A 9,685-nucleotide genomic window follows, 5' to 3' on the forward strand; every position below is an offset into this window, starting at 1 on the left:
GCTATTGTTGTATCAATTGAAATACTGATATCAAGTAACCAAGTCATGATCAACAATATACCAACCCTCAAAATGGAAAACAATCTGGTTTTGCACACGTAATTTTCCCCAGTTGACCCTGTTTTTTTGTTTTTTGTTTTTTAACAAGGAATGATGTCTATTTCTTTGTTCTTTTTTTGCTGCTAGATTGGTTAGTCTTTGTCCTCCAACGTCATGTAACGAAGAGGACTGTAATCCTTTAGTTTATCCAACTATATATATAGATATATACGAAAGTAAGGCCTAATTTGACTACGAATTTTATCTTATTATTATAATTTTTTTAAAATATTTATATAAAATATAATAAACAATTTAATTTTTTTTAAATTTAAAATAATAATAATATTAAAAATAATTAGTATTTTAAAAATTTTTTATTTAATTTTAATTTTTTTTTTAAATTACCTTATCTCATTTTAAATTACTGTTTAAACAAGATCAAATTTCGTTGGCCGAGCAAGTGCATGACGACCTTGAACAGGAGTTTTATTTATAGCCAATCCTTGGTTACTTCTTTATAGGTGCAATTTGTCATGATCTTACATCATTTGATGAGATGGGAGGTTGACGTATCAATCTGTCTCATTAATTTTTTTTCCCCTAAATAATGGAATTTATTTATTCGTTGAAATTCTAATAACAAAAAATTGTTCATTAAAGTAAAATAAATATTTTGGCTTCCAAATTAAAGTTTTTGCAAATTAAGACCTATATTTTAAATATTCGCAAAACTCATATATAAATTTCAAAAATTTATAAGTAAATACTTTTATCAATCTCTTATTAGAATATTAAAGAGAGATTGCACATTGCTAACACGTGGGGCATGCAGTTAGGTTTTTAACGATAGATTAACGAAAAACTTAATAATTAGCTTTTAAAAGTTAGTTTTTCTTTTTTGTTCTTTGTCTCCTCCATTCCTCGTATTTTCTTTCTCTCCTCGTCTCCTCCTTTTCACGTTTTTCTAACTTTCTTATTGCATATTCATAATTGTGAGCCACTCGGGTTAATTCTAACTGAGAGACCTACGACCATGGTTGTCAGTTTCTACAATCTACAATGATGGCTTGGTTGTGGACTGCACTATAAATCTTTAGAGCCCCCGCAACCAAGCCTTGACCCTGAGTTGTAAACCCACAACCAAGCCGTGATCATGAGTTTTTACAATCCAAACCATGAATTGGTCATGGGTATGCACAAAGACCTACAATCTAACCATGACCGTGAGTTTCTACATCCCACGACCACGATTTGATAGTTTGTATCTTTATAAGACCCATGATCAAGACGTGGTCGTGGATAAGTTGTTTATCACTATTTTTTTAATTATTTACAGTTGGATTTGCGTATTTGAAGCTTGATCTATATTTTGATATTTGAATGTAAAGATTAAAATTTATATGTAGATTTGTCTATTTAGAATATTGTTGAGCGAAATTTAGAAAATCGGTTGAAAAATCCGCTTATTCATTAGACAAGGACGGACGGACAGCAACTTAGGACGGGGTGAAAAATAACAACCCAGCCCATGCGGGTGTGGAGGGAGGGGAAGAGATGGGTATGCACCCTTGACCCTAATTCGAGGCAGGGGTGTAAAATTTTTCAATCTTGACCGAAACATTATTTGATTGATTTCGATCCTCCCAAATGGGTTTCGGTGCAGTTCACGGGTGGGATTTTTTTTTCCTCCAGACTGATTTAACCTTCTAATCCTAGAAATAGTCACCTTCACCTTGCGAAAGTGATTGCAGAATCTCCTTGAGTTGGTTGGATATTTGATGGGCGGATCTCGCCATATTTTATAGTCATAGTGTGAGTTTTATTATTATTATTATTATTTTATAATTCACCAATAAAATTTTTTAACTAAAGAGTGTTAAATATCTTATTTACATGACCATTCAAATTAAATACTATTTATTACAGTATCCTTTGACATTTAGACCACAAATTTTTAAGGCAGGAAAATAAATGTGCCCGCGTGAAACGATGGATCCCAGAATTATTTTCTTTGGCCAAGAGTCAAACATTGTGGCCTCAACCATCCTCAATACAACTCCAAAAATAAAACAACAAAATAAAATTAAAGCTTTCTTAAATCTTAATTGCATATGATTTTATAGCTTGATTTCTCGTGTGTTAGGGAGGTAGGTCAGATCGCGTCATGAGATTCCCCTTCAAAAGCCTTCAATTCATCAACCACCCAAATATGAAATGAAACGAAATGTACGCCTACATTAGCGGAGAACAGAGACCGTGTCGTAAAGTCAGGATCAAAATCTAATGTAGCACTAAGGACTCTGCTCGTACGTCGGCCCAACTTCTGATTTTGTATTATTTTTGTTAATTTCTCGAAAGATTTCAGTGTTTTTCTTGTCTTTCCACTTGAGACCATGGTTGCTAGTCACTAGTGCGGTGAAAACTGGATTAACTGAATGATTGTTTGGAAGAACATTACATGTACAAGATGTTTCTTTCAACCCAAAAAATAATTCGAAGAAACAGCATGCATTTCCATTTTATTAGGCAGTCAAGGGAGTTTTATATGGATTAGATCATAGTCATCTATATATATATTAATCTCGTTTGGATTTAGAAATATTTCATCTCATCTCATCATTACAATTTTTTCAAATTTTTATATAAAATATAATAAATAATTCAATTTTTTTAAATCTCAAAACAATAATAATATTAAAAAATAATATTTTATTTAACTTTCATCTAAAACTATATCATATTATTTATAAATTCAAAGAAGCCATGTCACTCAATATTTATTGTTATTAATATAAAGTGCTTAAATAGTAGTAAATGTTTAGATGTCTATCGATTTTTTGTTTAGATAGTGAAAGTATTTCATCTCATCTTATCATTACAACTTTCTCAGATTCTCGCATAAAATATAATAAACAATTCAATATTTTTAAATTTCAAAATAATAATAATATTTTAAAAAAATATTCTAACAATATTTTATTTAATTTTTAACTTTTATCTAAAATCATTTAATCTTATCACACTATCCAAACCACACCTAAATGAGTACTTTTTATAACTACTAAAACACCTTTTCTTTTCTTTAATTATTGCAATTACAGATAAGTATCCATGCTATGGGTTTTTAATTAAAGAGAGTAATTATATGCTATTCATCGTGATATATTGTAAAAGTAAATTTATAAATTAATATGACTTTATATAATATTATTTTATAATAAAATTAATTTTATAATCTAACGTATTATACCAAAATATGTAAGTTAGTTTATGAGTTTATTTTTACAGATTTTCTTCATAGTTAAAACATTTATTTAACCTCTATTAAATGATAAATTAATTATTATTATTTTATGAGCGGTGCTACATATACGAAGGATGTAGCCTTAAAACCCATCGAACAGGTTAAATTTTTTTTATTCATTTTTTATATTCTTAAATACTGTTTAAAAAAAATTATAACATCACTAAAAAACACTCCTTTAAAATAAAAAAGAAAAAACATTCTGGACACTACTTCAAATCCCAAATTCAGATCTCAAAGTATTTCTGTTATTTTATAATCAATGAAAAAAAAATAACGATGTTTACTAAGTTAGTGATGTTATGTGTCGTGTTACATAAATTAAAAAACTCGTTTAATTTGGAGGAAGTTTTTATGCTGTTAGTGCATTTGTTTCAACAAATATCAACAATAACCATTTAAATGCGAAATAGGATTTGGTCTCCATTGATGGGTCTTATAAAGGTCGGATCGCCTCCCAAATGAATCGAGAAACAGACCGTTTGACCGTTATCCTGATCATGCCAGCATTTATTGTTGGGGCCCTGTGGGGGTTCTCAAGTCTGAACATCTAGTATGCCTGTTTGGTTTACGGCTGTCTGTCTCGTGTGTATATATATAATTATTTTTATGTATTGTTTATGTATTTTATTAATATATGTAATTAATTGTATTAATTTTTTTAATACATGATTAATTATATTAATAAAATATAATTTTTTTTTAAATACAATCAATCATATTAATAAAATATAAAAATAATTACACATAAAATTTTTAATATAATATATAATAAGTTGGTTGATTAGCTTTAGGGGAATATTTAGAATATATAATGTATATACATCTTCGTCGATTGTCAATTTGCCATACTACTTTTCTTCCGGTTCTCACAAATTCACAATCATTCAAATCTCTGACTTTTCTGAAACCTTCCCAAGTGGTATATAGATACGTCTGTCATTTTGTGTTTGGATCATAAAGCGTTCGTTTTCCAAGTGGTATATAGATACGTCTGTCATTTTGTGTTTGGATCATAAAGCGTTCGTTTAAGGTGCAAAATTCGCATAAAAAAAAAAAATGGGAACCGGCGACGGAAGAGGAGCTTGGGAGAATAACTCCGACGGCATAGAGATCGTAGGGAACGATAGGAGGAAAGCATTTAGCGGTCCTCTTGCCGGTGCAGCTCAGCCACCTCATCATCAGTTTAACAGAAACAAGAGCAGGAAGAGCGCCAGGTTCAATTTGCCTCCTGAGCACAGCCTAACTAGCACCAGCAATAGCGGCGCCGGCGATGTGGATGATGGCTACGTTGAGATCACTCTGGATATCCGTGATGACTCAGTGGCGGTTCACAGCGTTCAGACGGCGATTGAAGATCCGGAGCTGGCTTTGCTGGCCAAGAGGACGCTCGAGAAGAAGTCTTCTTCGTCCTTGGGAGCCTCCATGCTACGGAGCACTTCGGCTCATATCCGGCAGGTCTCGCAGGAGCTCAAACGTTTAGCTTCCCTTTCCAGAAGATCGTCTGCTGCTAGACGTTTCGACCGGACCAAGTCGGCTGCTGCACATGCCTTGAAGGGCCTAAAGTTTATCGCAGCCGCCAAGAGCGGCGGCGCCTCTGGATGGCCTGCCATAGAGAAGCGATTCGACGAGCTGACGGCTTCTACCAACGGACTTCTTGTGTCTTCATTGTTCGGCGAATGCATAGGTAGTGTAATTCCCCAAATCCCAACAATCTGACTAAAGAATAACACAAACGTTAATATTCCATAGATAGAAATTGGTTATGCATGTTTATTTATGTTCTTTTCAATTGTTATATTCGTGACAGGAATGAACAAGGAGTCAAAGGAATTCGCAGGTGAGCTTTTCGGAGCACTTGCTAGGAGGCATAACATAAGTGGTGATTCAATTAACAAGCAACAGCTCAGAGGTTTCTGGGAGCAAATATCTGATGAAAGCTTCGACAGCAGGCTCCAAACTTTCTTTGACATGTACATATAAATTTTTTTTTTCTTTCTTTTATAATTTATTTTAAAGAATGAAGAATGAGTCTTCTTACTTCATTACTCCGTTGTCATGACTTTTGCCAAATTCCTATCATTCTTTCTTACCGAAAACTTATTTACAACTTCTGTTAACCTATACTAACTTGTAAGAACCAAATGCGTGATCATCCAGGGTGGATAAAGACGCTGATGGAAGAATCACAGAAGAAGAAGTCACAGAGGTATAATATGCCGACAAACTCTGCAATATTCAGCTGATCATCATATGTAGAAGTCTAATATTAAAAATCTGAAAAATTCCCTTTCCAGATCATCAGCTTGAGTGCTTCTGCAAACAAACTCTCCAATATTCAGAAACAAGCAAAGGAATATGCAGCATTGATTATGGAAGAACTAGACCCGGAAAACGCCGGATATATCATGGTACGTATTTGCATGAAAAGAGCTACTTTAATTTTAATCATATATGGGTTCCCATTTTGCAATGACTTAATCCCTGCTACTCCTCGATGGCAAAAACCAGGTATACAACCTCGAAATGCTGCTATTACAAGCTCCAAACCAATCTGTCAGGATAAGTGACAGCCGAATCCTGAGTCAAATGCTGAGCCAGAAGCTGAAGCCTACAATGGAGGACAACCCACTAAGAAGATGGTACCAGAAGATCAAGTACTTCCTACTGGATAACTGGCAAAGGGTCTGGGTAATGATGCTATGGCTTGGGATCATGATGGGTCTGTTTGCGTACAAGTTTGTGCAGTATCGAAACAAGGCTGCTTTCCATGTGATGGGGTACTGTGTTTGCGTTGCCAAAGGTGGGGCAGAAACCCTGAAATTCAACATGGCTCTGATATTACTGCCAGTATGCCGGAACACCATTACTTGGCTCAGAAACAAGACCAAATTAGGGACCATTGTTCCGTTTGATGACAATCTCAATTTCCATAAGGTATAGTATAATAATTATGATTTACATTCACATTCTTTACAGTCATTTAATCCATCGATCTCTCGTCCCCAAATTTCCAGAGATGGCTTACGTTTTTGTTCTTATCCAAAATTCAGGTAATTGCAGTCGGAATTTCTGTCGGGGTTGGACTGCACGCCATTTCTCATTTAACATGTGATTTCCCACGACTTCTTCACGCAACGGAGGAGGAATACGAGCCTATGGAGCCTTATTTTGGAGAAGAACAGCCAACTAACTACTGGTGGTTTGTGAAGGGAGTCGAAGGGTGGTCAGGTATAATCATGATCGTGTTGATGGCCATAGCTTTCACTTTAGCTACCCCTTGGTTTAGGCGAAACAGAGTCAACCTCCCCAAGCCCCTCAAGAAGTTTACTGGTTTCAATGCCTTCTGGTATTCCCACCACCTTTTTGTCGTCGTCTATGCTCTCCTCATCGTCCATGGGTTTAAACTTTACCTCACCAAGGAATGGTATCAGAAAACGGTTAGTGCCCGTCTTCTCCTTGAAATCTTTGAATCTAACTGACCTTCCCCACCTCTTCCCACTTTTTCTCTTTTGTCGATTGTGTTTTGACATTTTGGCTATTATTTCTTGTTGGCAGACATGGATGTATTTGGCAGTACCTGTGTCCCTTTATGCATGTGAAAGGTTAATCAGAGCTTTTAGATCCAGCATCAAGCCTGTTAAGATTATTAAGGTAATTAATTAAACTGTGCATTTGATCTCACTCCAAAAAACCATTCTCAATTGCTCAAATCTCTCTCATTTTCATTTCTTTTACTGGAAGCATAAAACTGATTGGATGATTATTTTTTTAAAACTTAAAGGTTGCTGTTTATCCGGGAAATGTCTTGACATTGCACATGTCAAAGCCTCAGGGCTTTAGATACAAGAGTGGGCAGTATATGTTTGTCAACTGTGCTGCGGTCTCTCCCTTCGAATGGTAGGTAAAAATATTATATATACAAGCGGATGCACACTGTGGTTTGTTAGTGCCTACAAGGATTGACTAAAATCACAGTAATTATATGATATATCACCGGCTATCATTGCTGATGTGAACCAATTGATATTGGGTTTTGAACAGGCACCCATTTTCCATTACTTCAGCACCAGCAGATAATTATCTGAGTGTTCACATTAGAACACTTGGTGATTGGACACGACAGCTCAAAACTGTTTTCTCGGAGGTTCGTTTCACACTGTTTTTGTTATTTATTTGTTTGCAATTTGCTTACGAATCAAATTGCCTCTTCCATTTCTTCTTTTAGGATTAAGATTGAACGTCCGTTTGTATTGGTTTAGGTTTGTCAGCCTCCAACTGCCGGGAAGAGCGGACTGCTCAGAGCTGATTTCATGCAAGGAAGTGATAACCCCAGGTAAGACGATCTATTGATTTTTAGCTGTGAAAACTGAAAAGTATTCCGAAAGAATCTTCTAATCTTTAGAAAAAAGAAGAAAAAGGATATACACTAAAGCCACTGCTAATTGTCGACCTTTCCCATGTGCGTTGGTTGAGTTCACACCAAGATTTGGTATAATTTAAGTGTTAATGACGCCAATCATGATTGATCATTGTCCTAACTAATTCGAATGCGTTTACTTAAGACGGAGACGTTAAGGGCATTAAGCGGTTATTTGAATAGTGAGACGAGATTAGATGATTTTAGATAAAAATTAAAAATTAAATAAAATATTATTTTTAAATTTAAAAAAAGTTAAATTGAAATTTAAAAAAATTGTATTGTTTATTATATTTTATATAAAACTTTAATAAAATTGTAATGATTAGATAAGGTGAGATAGCTTCTGAATTCAAATAACCATCATTAATGTTTCTTCATTTATTGTTAGGTCTCCACCTATGCTATATTTTATTGCTAGTGATACCATTAGTGATTGATTTAGATTATCTAATCTTGCTTTGTGTTTTTAATGGCGGGGAAAACAGTTTTCCGAAAATACTGATAGATGGTCCATATGGAGCACCCGCACAAGACTACAAAAAATACGATGTGGTATTGCTCGTGGGGCTCGGGATCGGGGCCACACCCATGGTCAGCATTGTCAAGGACATCATCAACAACATCAAAACAAAGGATGAGGAAGATAGCACAGCGGAGGGGGCTCTAGAAAGTGGGAAAGCCAATAATAATCCATCAAGCCACAACAGCAAGAACAAGAGCAACAGAGGATTCAGGACGAGGAAAGCATACTACTATTGGGTAACAAGGGAACAGGGGTCTTTCGACTGGTTCAAAGGTATAATGAATGAGGTGGCGGAGATGGACGAGAAGGGAATGATAGAACTGCACAACTACTGTACAAGTGTGTACGAAGAAGGCGATGCCAGGTCAGCATTGATAGCCATGCTTCAGTCCCTTCACCATGCTAAGAATGGGGTGGACGTGGTGTCTGGGACCAGGGTCAAATCCCACTTCGCCAAGCCCAACTGGCGACAAGTCTACAAAAGGATTGCTCTCCAGCACCCGGATTCTCGAGTTGGTGAGTACTCACCTAACCCAGTCCACCTTCCATGGCCTAGCTAGCTTGCAACGTCTTTACCAACCATGTGTTGAAAAGCAATATCTACTGTATATATATATAATCATAAAATGACGAAAGTCCTCATCTTTCTTTTGGTATTTCTGCAGGAGTATTCTACTGTGGGGCACCGGCACTAACAAAGGAATTGAGGCAACTGGCTTTGGACTTCTCCCACAAGACCTCCACCAAATTTGAATTTCACAAGGAGAACTTTTAAAAGAAGAAGGAGAAGAAGATGATGGCCGGTAATGGAAGAAAGCTACGTGAAAGTAGTAACCATTGATGTCTTTGTTTTTGTACAGGGTCGGTCTTGATGGCGGCCTTGCTCTACATTACAAAAATATATACGGTACGTGGATAAGTTGAGTACGTAAGATATCCACGCCAAGGAAGGCATAGGATAAGATGAAGGACCAACCGCTGCCACCAATAAAAATGTTGGTTCGTGGCGGGCGCCACCAGCACCTAATTCCGTGTAGAGAATTTGTTTTATTTTTCTTTTATTTTTTTATTTATTTTTTATTTTCCATTTCTCTTCTATGATTTTTGACATGTATACTAGTCTTTTATTGACGTCGCCTTTAAAGTATATCATTATAAAAAGTAGGTGTATTTTTTTTTTTTTTTTTAATAATCAAGCAAGTAGGTGTATTTTTTCAGAAGAAATAAGAAGTCGTTCTAGAGTAATAATTACTATACATCCAATTACAACATGTTTTGTTTTTTGTTTTTTATTTTTTAAGCAAAAGGGCAAGAGAAAGAGATCAAAAGCTTGATACTTTATGAACCTAAACTAGTTAGAAAGCCACTCATTCATTAGAAGGTGGAGGTGGAG

At 35.4% G+C, this 9,685-nt stretch overlaps 1 protein-coding gene across 1 annotated transcript; it reads left to right on the forward strand.

Moving 5' to 3' along the window:
• The first annotated feature begins 4,218 nt into the window (after positions 1–4,218).
• LOC122311692 (respiratory burst oxidase homolog protein D-like) lies at positions 4,219–9,453 on the forward strand. Its single transcript, XM_043126330.1, has 12 exons — positions 4,219–5,033; positions 5,157–5,319; positions 5,507–5,555; positions 5,644–5,757; positions 5,858–6,283; positions 6,400–6,786; positions 6,905–7,000; positions 7,131–7,246; positions 7,391–7,493; positions 7,609–7,682; positions 8,255–8,808; positions 8,958–9,453. Exons 1-12 carry the CDS (start codon positions 4,406–4,408, stop codon positions 9,065–9,067), a joined length of 2,820 nt encoding a protein of 939 aa, XP_042982264.1. The 5' UTR covers positions 4,219–4,405; the 3' UTR covers positions 9,068–9,453.
• Positions 9,454–9,685: the final 232 nt, after the last annotated feature.

Source organism: Carya illinoinensis, chromosome 5, assembly GCF_018687715.1.
Source record: "Carya illinoinensis cultivar Pawnee chromosome 5, C.illinoinensisPawnee_v1, whole genome shotgun sequence".
Taxonomy (NCBI): domain Eukaryota; kingdom Viridiplantae; phylum Streptophyta; class Magnoliopsida; order Fagales; family Juglandaceae; genus Carya; species Carya illinoinensis.